The sequence below is a fragment of the Anomaloglossus baeobatrachus genome, chromosome 10, assembly GCF_048569485.1.
Source record: "Anomaloglossus baeobatrachus isolate aAnoBae1 chromosome 10, aAnoBae1.hap1, whole genome shotgun sequence".
In the NCBI taxonomy this organism is placed as follows: domain Eukaryota; kingdom Metazoa; phylum Chordata; class Amphibia; order Anura; family Aromobatidae; genus Anomaloglossus; species Anomaloglossus baeobatrachus.
The window spans coordinates 195035528-195049680 of record NC_134362.1 but is presented as its reverse complement, the minus strand read 5'-3'; the positions used below and the strand labels follow the sequence as shown (position 1 = coordinate 195049680).

General features: G+C 51.8%; 1 protein-coding gene across 1 annotated transcript in view; it reads left to right on the top strand.

Annotated features, from left to right (window-relative positions):
• LSM14A (LSM14A mRNA processing body assembly factor) overlaps positions 1–4910 on the top strand; it is a 69866-nt gene extending 64956 nt beyond the window's left edge. Inside the window, 1 exon segment of the mRNA XM_075325438.1 lies at positions 4887–4910. Coding sequence (XP_075181553.1) covers positions 4887–4910 — 24 coding nt within the window.
• Positions 4911–14153: the final 9243 nt, after the last annotated feature.

Genomic DNA, 14153 nt, shown 5'->3' with positions numbered 1-14153 from the left:
GCCGGGGCCTCTGCTGGACGTGACCCAGAGTGTACCACCTGTGAATGCTGTCCAGGTGACAGGAACGGAGTTTGCAGCTTTTGCTGACAGATTGTCTATGACCATGTCAAAGATTCTTGAAACATTGCAGTCTAGACCAGTAACTCAGACCATGGGCACTGTTGGTACATTGCCCCCTGGTCCCCCTCAGCTGGAACACTTCCAAGCTCCGGGGGTGTCACATGCACCCCAGGGTGACGATTCTGACTCAGACAACAGTCCCAGACAACCTAAGCGGGCTCGTTATGAGGGGCCCTCAACTTCGTCTCACTGGTCAGGATCCCAGCGGGACGAATCTATGGGTGATGAGGCGGATGTAACTGATCAAGATTCTGATCCTGGGACCGCTCTCAATCTGGATACACCGGATGGTGACGCCATAGTGAATGATCTTATAGCGTCCATCAATAGGATGTTAGATATTTCCCCGCCAGCTCTTCCTGCGGAGGAGGCAGCTTCACAGCAGGAGAAATTCCATTTCAGATATCCCAAGTGTAAATTAAGCACTTTTCTGGACCACGCTGACTTTAGAGATGCAATCCAGAAACACCACGCTTATCCTGAGAAGCGGTTTTCTAAACGGCTTAAAGATACACGCTATCCTTTTCCCCCTGACGTGGTCAAGGGTTGGACCCAGTGTCCCAAGGTGGACCCTCCAATCTCCAGGCTTGCAGCTAGATCTTTAGTTGCAGTAGAAGATGGAGCGGCACTTAAAGATGCCACTGACAGGCAGATGGAGCTCTGGCTGAAATCCATCTATGAAGCTATTGGAGCGTCGTTGGCGCCAGCTTTTGCAGCCGTATGGGCACTCCAAGCCATTTCAGCTGGGCTTATACAAGTCGACTCGGTCACACGTACATCTGCCCCGCAGGTGGCACCATTGACTTCTCAAATGTCTGCATTCGCGTCTTACGCGATTAATGCTGTCCTGGACTCTACGAGCCGTACGGCGGTGGCGTCAGCCAACTCCGTGGTTTTGCGCAGAGCCCTGTGGTTGAGAGAATGGAAGGCAGATTCTGCTTCCAAGAAGTGCTTAACCAGTTTGCCTTTTTCTCGCGACCGATTGTTTGGGGAGCGTTTGGATGAAATCATTAAACACTCCAAGGGTAAGGACTCATCCTTACCTCAACACAGACAAAACAAGCCCCAACAAAGGAGGGGTCAGTCTGGTTTTCGGTCCTTTCGAGGCTCAGGCAGGTCCCAATTCTCCTCGTCCAAAAGGACTCAAAAGGCTCAGAGAGGCTCAGATTCTTGGCGGACTCAGTCACGCCCAAAAAAGACAGCAGGAAGAACCGTTACCAAGACGGCTTCCTCATGACTTTCAGCCTCCTCTCTCCGCATCCTCGGTCGGTGGCAGGCTCTCCCGCTTTGGCGACATTTGGCTGTCACAGGTCAAAGACCGTTGGGTGAAGGACATTCTGTCTCACGGGTACAGGATAGAGTTCAGCTCTCGTCCTCCAACTCGTTTCTTCAGAACTTCCCCACCGCCCGACCGAGCCGATGCTCTGCTGCAGGCGGTGGCCGCTCTAAAGGCGGAAGGAGTGGTGACTTCCGTTCCTCTTCAGGAACAAGGTCACGGTTTTTACTCCAATCTGTTTGTGGTGCCAAAGAAGGACGGGTCCTTTCGGCCCGTCCTGGATCTAAAGTTGCTCAACAAACACGTAAAAACCAGGAGGTTCCGGATGGAATCTCTACGCTCCGTCATAGCCTCAATGTCTCAAGGAGATTTCTTAGCATCAATAGACATCAAAGATGCTTATCTTCACGTGCCGATTGCGCCAGAGCATCAGCGTTTTCTACGCTTCGTTATAGAAAGCGAACACCTGCAGTTCGTAGCGTTACCTTTCGGGCTGGCAACAGCCCCTCGGGTCTTCACCAAGGTCATGGCAGCAGTAGTAGCAGTCCTGCACTCGCAGGGTCACTCTGTGATCCCGTATTTGGACGATCTACTTATAAAGGCACCCTCTCAAGAGGCATGCCAACACAGTCTGGACGTGGCACTGAAGACTCTCCAGAGTTTCGGGTGGATTATCAACTTTTCAAAGTCAAATCTAACCCCGACCCAATCACTAACATATCTTGGCATGGAGTTTCATACTCTCTCAGCGATAGTGAAGCTTCCACTGGACAAGCAGTGCTCTCTGCAGACAGGGGTGCAATCTCTCCTGCAGAACCAGTCCCACTCCTTGAGGCGCCTCATGCATTTCCTATGGAAGATGGTGGCAGCAATGGAAGCAGTCCCTTTCGCGCAGTTTCATCTGCGCCCTCTACAATGGGACATTCTCCGCCAATGGGACGGGAAGTCGACGTCCCTCGACAGGGATGTCTCCCTCTCTCAGGCAGCCAAGGACTCTCTCCGATGGTGGCTTCTTCCCACCTCATTGTCAAAAGGAAAGTCGTTCCTACCCCCATCAGGGCGGTGGTCACGACAGATGCGAGCCTATCAGGGTGGGGAGCAGTGTTTCTTCACCACAGGGCTCAGGGTACGTGGACTCAGAGAGAGTCCACCCTTCAGATCAATGTTCTGGAAATCAGAGCAGTCTATCTTGCTCTGCGAGCCTTCCAACAGTGGCTGGAGGGCAAGCAGATCCGGATTCAGTCGGACAATTCCACAGCGGTGGCGTACATCAACCACCAAGGGGGAACACGCAGTCGGCAAGCCTTTCAAGAAGTCCGGCGGATTCTGACGTGGGTGGAAAACACAGCATCCACCATATCCGCAGTTCACATCCCAGGCGTGGAAAACTGGGAAGCAGACTTTCTCAGTCGCCAGGGCATGGACGCAGGGGAATGGTCCCTTCACCCGGACGTGTTTCAGGAGATCTGTCGCCGCTGGGGGATGCCGGACGTCGACCTGATGGCGTCACGGCACAACAACAAGGTCCTGGTTTTCATGGCACGGTCTCACGATCACCGAGCTCTGGCGGCAGACGCCTTAGTTCAGGATTGGTCGCAGTTCCGACTACCTTATGTGTTCCCACCTCTGGCATTGTTGCCCAGAGTGCTCCGCAAAATCAGGTCCGACTGCCGTTGCGCCATTCTCGTCGCTCCAGACTGGCCAAGGAGGTCGTGGTACCCGGATCTGTGGCATCTCACGGTAGGACAACCGTGGGCGCTACCAGGCCGTCCAGACTTGCTGTCTCAAGGGCCGTTTTTCCATCTGAATTCTGCGGCCCTGAACCTGACTGTGTGGCCATTGAGTCCTGGATCCTAGGGACCTCAGGTTTATCTCATGATGTTGTTGCCACCATGAGACAGGCTAGGAAACCATCCTCCGCCAAGATCTACCACAGAACGTGGAAGATATTCTTATCTTGGTGCTCTGCTCAGGGAGTTTCTCCCTGGCCATTTGCATTGCCTATTTTTCTTTCCTTCCTGCAGTCTGGGTTGGAAAAAGGTTTGTCGCTTAGCTCCCTTAAAGGACAAGTCTCTGCGCTATCCGTATTCTTTCAGAAGCGCCTGGCGCGACTTCCTAAGGTACGCACGTTCCTGCAAGGGGTTTGTCATATCGTTCCCCCTTACAAGCGGCCATTGGAACCCTGGGATCTGAACAAGGTTCTAATTGCTCTCCAGAAGCCGCCTTTCGAGCCTATGAAGGAGATTTCCTTTTCTCGGCTTTCACAGAAAGTGGCTTTTCTGGTGGCGGTCACGTCTCTTCGGAGAGTGTCAGAGCTGGCGGCGTTATCTTGCAAATCTCCCTTCCTGGTGTTTCACCAAGACAAGGTAGTTCTGCGTCCAATTCCAGAGTTTCTTCCCAAGGTGGTATCTTCCTTTCATCTCAATCAGGATATCACTTTACCGTCTTTGTGTCCGCATCCAGTTCACCAATTTGAAAAGGGTTTGCATCTGTTGGACCTGGTGAGAGCACTCAGGATCTATATTTCCCGCACGGCGTCTCTGCGCCGTTCGGATGCACTCTTTATCCTGGTCGCTGGTCAGCATAAAGGGTCGCAAGCTTCCAAATCCACCCTTGCGCGGTGGATCAAGGAACCAATTCTTCACGCCTACCGTTCTGCTGGGCTTCCGACTCCTTCTGGACTGAAGGCCCATTCTACCAGAGCCGTGGGTGCGTCCTGGGCATTACGGCATCAGGCTACGGCTCAGCAGGTGTGCCAGGCGGCTACCTGGTCGAGTCTGCACACTTTTACCAAGCATTATCAGGTGCATACCTACGCTTCGGTGGATGCCAGCCTAGGTAGACAAGTCCTTCAGGCGGCGGTGGCCCACCTGTAAGAAAGGGCTGCCTGACAGCCCGATCGCGAGATATTATTTTACCCACCCAGGGACTGCTTTTGGACGTCCCAATTGTCTGGGTCTCCCAATTAGGAGCGAAAAAGAAGGGAATTTTGTTTACTTACCGTAAATTCCTTTCTTCTAGCTCCAATTGGGAGACCCAGCACCCGCCCTGTTTTTTCTTAGGGTATTTGTTTTTCGGGTGCACATGTTGTTCATGTTAAGTTACGTTCTCCGATATTGTTTATCGGATTGAATTTGTTTTTGAAACAGTTATTGGCTTTCCTCCTTCTTGCTTTTGCACTAAAACTGAGGGACCCGTGCTCCCACGGGGGGGTGTATAGCCAGAAGGGGAGGGGCCTTACACTTTTAAGTGTAGTACTTTGTGCGGCCTCCGGAGGCAGTAGCTATACACCCAATTGTCTGGGTCTCCCAATTGGAGCTAGAAGAAAAGGAATTTACGGTAAGTAAACAAAATTCCCTTCTTTATGAAAAATCCTTTTTCTAGTGTGAACAGAGCCCAATAGTCGCCCCCCCCCCCCCCTTATCTGCTGTTAATTTTCCATATCGAGACTTAAAAACCTAATTTTATTTTCTCCTTTTCTCTTTTGCAGAAAGACAACAAGGTGGCCGCCTAGTCCAGGACGGAGGAGATTTTTCGTTATTTTTTTTATTTTTTTTTGTCCGTCTGGAGAACTTGTTTTCGGTCTTTTGTGAAGAATGACATTTATCTTGCTGTATATTTTGTCACCAGCACTGGGGGGGGAAGGGGAGGGAGGGTTTTTTTTTTTTTGACTACGTAATGAAAGTCTTCAGTGCAGCGGGGTCCTGCCAGAAATTCGTTTCTCCTTCTTTTTTTTTTTTTTTTTTTTTTTAATACACCCAAAGGTCCCTGCAACACTAAAGTTACGGAAACGGGTGGCAAAAACATAGACCGAAAAATCTGTTCCCTTTGTTCAGCATTATTGAAGCAGAAGACTGAAGTCCTTTTAGGTCTGGATATTCCGCACGACGCGGGACTGGAGCGCCCATGTTTTGTTTTTTTTTTTGCCATTCATTCTGTTGGGGTTTTTTATATGGCCGCCCTTTCTTCTCGTCTGATAGCAGCACACTTAGTTGGTTTATTACAGGGAGACGCTGTTTCTTAGGCAAAGGACACTTCTTTTTTTTTTTTTTTCTTTTTTTTTTTTATATATAGTTGTGTGAGTGAGTTGATCCCACTGCCAAAGAAACCCCCCCGAGCTTTGTATAGCTGTAAAGACGAAAACCTTTGTATCTGGCGCATCTAATGGCGTGTACAGCATCATCTCAGTATGGCGGGTTTATTTTCGTTACTTCTATGAGATACTTCCATTAGACGTAACGTTTTTCTTTTTTCTATAGGCAAAGATAAAAAAAAATGCATATTTTGGAGAGCGGCGACGTTAAACTTTTCTTACCTTTTGCACAGAAGTTACTAAGTGTCGGCTTTAAGGTTTGCAGAAATCTGGCTGAAGGCATCTGCCAAGCGTGATTTCTACTTTTTTAATATTTTTTTTTTTTCCTTTTTCCCTAGTGCGTTTTAGTTTAATAGTTCACATCCAGAGCTGCGTGTGGGGGTTGTCTTCGATACCCGATGTTGCTTATGTGGAAGTGAAATCTCGGTGCAGCTTTGGAAGTGACCTGATGGGGGGGGGGGGGGGGGGGGAAGCAAATTTCAACAGAATGAGGCCACAAATCGCGCCGGCCCCCCTGGACGGGCCCGCGCCGGCCCCCCTGGACGGGCCCGCGCCGGCCCCCCCTGGACGGGCCCGCGCCGGCCCCCCCTGGACGGGCCCGCGCCGGCCCCCCCTGGACGGGCCCGCGCCGGCCCCCCCTGGACGGGCCCGCGCCGGCCCCCCCTGGACGGGCCCGCGCCGGCCCCCCCTGGACGGGCCCGCGCCGGCCCCCCCTGGACGGGCCCGCGCCGGCCCCCCTGGACGGGCCCGCGCCGGCCCCCCTGGACGGGCCCGCGCCGGCCAAGACCCTTCCTTACAGTGGTGGCCGAAAGATGAGAAATCCTGAAAGTGAGAAATGCCGACGTGTCGTTCTACGGTCCCTCACCCGCTTGCACCTTGTGCAAAAAGGATCCAAAGATGTCATAGGGTGTTTTTTTTTTGTTTTTTTTGTCTCTTTACTATTAAACGAAACACATTTTTGCTTTTTTAGTTTTTAGGTTTTTTTTTGGTTTTTTTTTTTTTTGTGACTTAAAATGTTAACTTGTTTAGGGGAAACTGAAGTAGCGCAGGGTCCACCCCTCCCCGTAATTTATTGTCCTCTCCCGAAGGCTGCGGCACGTCACAGCCCGCGGTGCATCCGGTTAGGAAGGTCGGCAGCGTTGGGGCCCGGTCACGCTTCTAATACTCTAGTCACATCCAGAGCTGCAGCGTGCGATCCCATTACGTGCCGCCATATCTGACATGAACGTTGTAGCACCCTCCCCCCACTTTATTTTTTTATTTTTTTTTTTTTTTTTAGGAATGGTGCCTGGAGTTTGATGTACGGTGGTCTGTGCTGACCCTGGGGCAGTATTCTGTGTTCAGTTGCTGAATGCAGCTCTGGATGTGATTAGAGTCGGGCCATGTTCACACATCTGAACTTTTTTTTTTTTTCTCTTCACTGTCTGCACTAAAATACACGCAATATCAGTCTGCTCAGATTATTGCGTTTTTTTGTTTTTTTGTTTTTTTTTTCCCCTGCTCCCAAAGAACCAAAAACTTCAAGTTCTCCAGTGTCTAATAGACACAAGTTTTTCTAAAATCGCATCCACTTTCCTTGAACTGATAAATGCAGCAGATTTTCTGCAGCGTGTGAACACGGCCTAATAGTGACAGTACAACTGCAGATGTAAAAACTGAGCAATGCATAAAGGGAACCTGTCAGGTCCAATATTCAGCCAGAACCACGAGCAGTTCTAATTCCTGATTAACTGTCCCTGTATACACTAGCATAGATAAATTTATTTCTAAAGATCCTTTCATATGCTAATGAGCGCAGGGACTAGTCCCAAGGGCAATGCTTTCCTTGGCTAGTTGGCCCCCTTAGCATGTTAGCACACCCCTAATGAATGCGCAGCATCAGAGGATGGTCTCTTTCACCTCTCTGCTGCAAACGCGCCCGATGGTGTATTTTGACTCTGCGCGCATGATCCCGACCTTTCGGTCACCCGTGTTTAGAAGCTGCGTGTACGCATCCTGACTTCAAACTCTTGTAGTGCGATGGACGACAGTCCGGGATCATGCGCGCCGAGACGAAATCCACCGTCAGATGCAATGGCAGCATTGAGGTGAGTGCAACCATCCTCTGACGCTGCACATTCATTAGTTTGTTTTAGTATGCTCACAGGGGAGTGCTTACATGCTAAGGGGGCCGACTAGCCAAGGTAACGCCCTTGGGACTAGTCCTGGCCTCATTAAAAAAAGTATTTCTAAAGTTTTTTTTTTGTTTTTTTTTTTTGAGGTGCTGGTGTATACAGGGACAGTTGGGCAGGTATTAGCAATATGCACCCAGAACTGCTCATGGTTCTGGGTGTGTATTGGACCTGACAGGTTCCCTTTAAAGTTAATACAGTTATGTCCGCTACCTCCAGAGATATCGTGACTGATAACATGACATGTAGATGCCTTTGTGTGGTCTCGTTGTGCACCTCCTGTTTTTTTTTTTTTTTTTTTTGGCCGTATGTTCATTTTACAGGATGGCGGGAAATATGTGCAGCATCGGAGGGTCCTGGCTTGGGGTGGAAAGAGTACAGATATGGCACTTTAAAAATGTTATCTTTTATATAGCACTTGCTAGGAGGACCCTTCATACAGGCCTAGACGGCCATTTTTAGCCACAGGTTCGCTCTCTGGTCAGTCCGTGGTTAATCATGGCCATCGTGTGACTACAGCTCCCAGCATGCCGGGTGTGGGGTTGTGCTTGGAGATGATGAACACAGAATTCTGGATCCAACAAATGACGGCTGAATATGGCTGCCAAAACATTACTGGGGCCGATCAGTTGCAGGATACGTCGGTCCTCATGGATCGCTCGGTCAATGCCTCATACTAATCCACCTGGGGGGGGCGCTAACAGTTACTGAAGGCAGTCTCTAGTCACCTCCAGAGCAGCCGGCAGGATCTACTGTATATCAGGGACTCAGCACTTGACTACTGCACCTCCCGTCTGTGCTTACCACGATCCACCAGGGGGCGCAGTACATTTGGGGATTTAGAGGATGGAGATGTAGATGATATATTGTGCTGGATGTGAATGGAGTCCGAGACCACATGTAAATGAAAGGATTCAGAGATCCTGGACATGAAGGCCGGGTCCAGCACCGAGCGCGGGCCGGGTCCAGCGCCGAGCGCGGGCCGGGTCCAGCGCCGAGCGCGGGCCGGGTCCAGCGCCGAGCGCGGGCCGGGTCCAGCGCCGAGCGCGGGCCGGGTCCAGCGCCGAGCGCGGGCCGGGTCCAGCGCCGAGCGCGGGCCGGGTCCAGCGCCGAGCGCGGGCCGGGTCCAGCGCCGAGCGCGGGCCGGGTCCAGCGCCGAGCGCGGGCCGGGTCCAGCGCCGAGCGCGGGCCGGGTCCAGCTCGCCTAGGCTGTAAATCATCTACTAATGTGAAGTGAAGTCTGCGGCCGGATGTAATGCACAAACTGTGGTGGGCGACGCTCCGCACGCTGCAGATTACGGAGGTGTGGACAGCGGATCAGGGTTATAACATCATATCATATTATTTTTTTTTGTTTTGTACCTGTACAAAGGACGATATTGTAATTCTTTTTGGAGAACAAACCCTGCAAATGTTTTTATTCTAAGGCAGAATAAAAGTTCAAATAATAAATGTTTGTGTCTTCAATTTCGCGGAGTGCGGCCGCCCCGGGCCAGCGCCGGGCATTGGTTTTGCAGCGATGAAACACTTTGGGTCGTTCTTCTCTTCTGATGGGTGAATGTCATGGGTTCATATAGGGAGTGAGATACAGACAAGGGCGTATAGGGACTGAGATACAGACAAGGGCGTATAGGGACTGAGATACAGACTAGGGCGTATAGGGACTGAGATACAGACTAGGGCGTATAGGGACTGAGATACAGACTAGGGCGTATAGGGACTGAGATACAGACTAGGGCGTATAGGGACTGAGATACAGACTAGGGCGTATAGGGACTGAGACACAGACAAGGGCGTATAGGGACTGAGACACAGACAAGGGCGTATAGGGACTGAGACACAGACAAGGGCGTATAGGGACTGAGACACAGACAAGGGCGTATAGGGACTGAGACACAGACTAGGGCGTATAGGGACTGAGACACAGACAAGGGCGTATAGGGACTGAGACACAGACAAGGGCGTATAGGGACTGAGACACAGACAAGGGCGTATAGGGACTGAGACACAGACAAGGGCGTATAGGGACTGAGACACAGACTAGGGCGTATAGGGACTGAGACACAGACTAGGGCGTATAGGGACTGAGACACAGACTAGGGCGTATAGGGACTGAGACACAGACTAGGGCGTATAGGGACTGAGACACAGACTAGGGCGTATAGGGACTGAGACACAGACTAGGGCGTATAGGGACTGAGACACAGACTAGGGCGTATAGGGACTGAGACACAGACAAGGGCGTATAGGGACTGAGACACAGACTAGGGCGTATAGGGACTGAGACACAGACTAGGGCGTATAGGGACTGAGAGTGGATCTCCCAAACTAAATTCACAGCCCTGTGTGCCCGAGGCTGAAAGTTCTGGTATTTTGGACTGAAATATGTTTGGCCTAATTTTCCCAAATATCCTGCAATCGGGTAACGAGCGCTCCCTTATCCCCATAGTTGAAAGGGTGCACATGTCAAGCAAAACCAACCATGTAGAAAAAGAGAAAAGCGCTTGACCAGAAGCCACTTGCTCCAAAAATAAGATTATATAATTAAATTTCTTCGTCGCTCTATTGGGAGACCCAGACAATTGGGTGTATAGCTACTGCCTCCGGAGGCCACACAAAGTATTACACTTAAAAGTGTAAGGCCCCTCCCCTTCTGGCTATACACCCCCCGTGGGATCACGGCTCCTCAGTTTTATGCTTTGTGCGAAGGAGGTCAGACATCCACGCATAGCTCCACTGTTTTTAGTCAGCAGCAGCTGCTGACTATGTCGGTTGGAAGAAAAGAGGGCCCATATACGGCCCCCAGCATGCTCCCTTCTCACCCCACTTTCTGTCGGCGGTGTTTGTAAGGTTGAGGTATCCATTGCGGGTACGGAGGCTGGAGCCCACATGCTGTTTTCCTTCCCCATCCCCCTCAGGGCTCTGGGTGAAGTGGGATCTTACAGGTCTCCAGGCACTGAGACCGGGCTCCATCCACAGACCCAGAGAACCTGCTGGATATGGAGCTGAGTATCGTCAGGGACAGGGCCCTGCTACATTAAGGTACTCTGTGTCTCCGTACACATCGCGCACACACACACCAGCATTGCTGGGTGTGTTAGTGCGCCGGGGACAACAGCGCGGAGCGCTTGTGCTTTTATTCACTGCAGCTTAGCTGAGTGAATTTATGTATTAGGAACTGCCGCGCCGGCCGCTGCTGGGTGTTTTACACTGTAGCGCGGCTGGGACTTGTGGTGCGCCGGGGACTTCCGCGCTGGCCGTGCATAGACGGCCGCGCTTATTACTCGAGTCCCCGGCTTTGCGGCCTAGTTTTCGTTTCGTTCCCGCCCCCAGCCCTGCCAGTCAGGGGAGGGGCGGGACGCTGTTCAGAACGTCAGCGCCGAGGGCTGGAGTCTGCTTAGCATTCTCCAGCCCCCTTCACTGGACACAGTGGGACGCCAGTTTCCCGCTCTTGTCTGGGGCACGCCCACGGCCCGCCCCTCTTCACAGGACGCCGGCGGCCATTCCTGCATGCAGTCCGAGCTGGAGAATGGAGACAAGCTCTGGGCAACCAGTCACAGGATTCTGGCGACCACACACCCGCCTTTGTGCGGGCGGTAAGCGGCACCTGAAGTGCTGACCCCACTAATGCCGAAATGGTCATTTGTACTTTATGCTTGTATGCTATACACTGCACTGTACGGTCGCTATTCTTGGATATATACCCTCCTAGATGGCTAGACAAGAGCAGCAAAAAGCAAGGGTGCTAAGGCACAAGCTTTCTATGCTGCGTGTATTGCATGTGCTGAAGTGTTCATTTCTACTTTATGCTTGTATGCTATACATTGCACTGTACGGTCGCTATTCTTGGCTATATACTATCCTAGATGGCTAGACAACAGCAGCAAAGAAGCAAGGGTGCCAAGGCACAGGCTTTCTACGCTGCTTGTACTGCATGTGATACCGTTCCACCGGCAGGTTCCACTGACCCCCATTGTGTGCAATGCTCCCCTGTAGCACTCGCTCAGCCGGGGTCTCTGCTAGAGGTGGCCAAAGGAACCACCTGTGAACCCTGTCCAGGGAAAGGGACGGAGTGGCAGTTTCGGCTGATAGATTGTCTGTGACTATGACTAACATCTTAGAGACTTTGCAGTCCAGACAGACCATGGGCAATGTTGATTCAATGCTCCCGGGCCACCCTCATTTGGAACAAATCAGTGCTCCGGGGAGGTCCCATGCATCCCAGGGTGAAGGCTCTGACACGGACAACAGTCCCAGACAGCCTAAGCGAGCTCGCTGCGAGCGGCACTCGGCTTCATCACTGGTCAGGGTCCCAGCAGGAGGACTCTAATGATGAGGCAGACGTAGCTGATCAGGACTCTGATCCTGAGACCGCTCTCAAGCCGGATACACCGGATGGTGACGCCATGGTGAATGATCTTATAGCGTCCATCAATGGAATGTTGGATATCTCTCCCTCAGCTCCTCCAGTGGAGGAGTCAGCTTCACAGCAGGAGAAATTCCATTTCAGTATCTCAAGCGTAAATTGAGTACTTTTCTGGCCACTCTGACTTCAGAGAGGCAGTTCAGAAACACCACGCTTATCCAGATAAGCGTTTCTCCAAATGTATTAAGGATACAAGTTATCCCTTTCCCCCTGACGTGGTCAAGAGCTGGACCCAGTGTCCAAAGGTGGATCCTCCAATCTCCAGGCTGGCGACTAGATCCATAGTTGCAGTGGAAGATGGGGCTTCCCTTAAAGATGCCACTGACACAGATGGAGCTCTGGTTGAAATCCATCTATGAAACTATCGGCGCGTCGTTTGCTCCAGCATTCGCAGCCGTATGGGCACTACAAATTAGTTCAGCTGGTCTGGCGCAGATTGACATCGTCACACGTACATCTGTTCCGCAAGTAGCGTCCTTAACCTCTCAAATGTCTGCATTTGCGTCTTACGCTATTAATGCTGTCCTGGACTCTACGAGCAGTACGGTAGGGGCGTCCGCCAACTCCGTGGTTGTACGCAGAGCCTTGGGGTTAAGGGAATGGAGGCAGATGCTGCTTCCAAAAAAGTGCTTAATTGCCATTTTCTGTGACAGACTGTTTCGTGAGAGATTAGATGAAATCGTTAAACAGTCCAAGTCTAAGGATTCTTCCTTACCCCAGCCCAAACCTAACAAACCCCAACAGAGGAGGGGACAGTCGAGGTTTCGGTCCTTTCGAGGCTCGGGCAGGGCCCAATTGTCCTCGTCTAAAAGGACTCAAAAGGTTCAGAGGAGCTCAGATTCTTGGCGGGCTCAGTCACGCCCAAAGAAGGCAGCCGGAGGAACCGCTACCAAGGCAGCTTCCTCATGACTGTCGGCCTCCTCTCTCCGCATCCTCGGTCGGTGGCAGGCTCGCCCGCTTTGGGGACATTTAGCTGCCACAGGTCAAAGACCGTTGGGTGAGAGACATTCTGTCTCAAGAGTACAGGATCGAGTTCAGTTCTCGTCCTCCGACCCGATTCTTCAGAACTTCTCCACCTCCCGACCGAGCCGGTGCTCGTCTGCAGGCGGGTGCTCTCTAAAGGCAGAAGGAGTGGTGATCTCTGTTCCTCTCCAGGACCAAGGTCACGGTTTTTACTCCAATTTGTTTGTGGTGCCACAAAAGGGACGGGTCTTCCGTCCTGTTCTGGACCTAAAAAACTGCTCAACAAGCATGTGAAGACCAGGCGGTTCCGGATGGAATCCCTCCGCTCCGTCGTCGCCTCAATGTCTCAAGAAGAGTTCCTAGCATCAATGGACATGCTCCAGAGCACCAGCGTTTCTACGCTTCGTTATAGGAAACGAACACCTTTAGTTCGTAGCCCTGCCTTTCGGTCTGGCGACAGCCCCACGGGTCTTCACCAAGGTCATGGCTGCAGTAGTAGCAGTCCTGCGCTCTCAGGGTCACTCTGTGATCCCTTGCTTGGACGATCTACTCGTCAAGGCACCCTCTCAAGAGGCATGCCAACACAGCCTGATCGTTGCGCTGGAGACTCTCCAGAGTTTCGGGTAGATCTCAACTTTTCAAAGTCAATTCTGACCCCGACCCAATCGCTAACATATCTTGGCATGGGGTTTCATACTCTATCAGCGATAGTGAAACTTCCGCTGGGCAAACAGCGTTCACTTCAGACAGGGGTGCAATCTCTCCGTCAAGGCCAGTCGCACCCCTTGAGACGCCTCATACACTTCCTAGAGAAGATGGTAGCAGCATTAGAGGCAGTCCCTTTCGCGCAGTTTCTTCTGCGTCCACTACAAGGGGACATTCTCCGCCAATGGGACGGGGAGTCGACGTCCCCTCGACAGGGACGTTTCTCTTTCTCAGGCGGCCAAGGAGTCTCTTCGGTGGGGGCTTCTTCCCACCTCATTGTCTTCAGGGTGGGGAGCAATTTTTCTCCTCCACAGGGCTCAAGGTACGTGGACTCAGCAGGAGTCCACCCTTCAGATCAATGTTCTGGAAATCAGAGCAGTGTATTTTGCCCTACGAGCC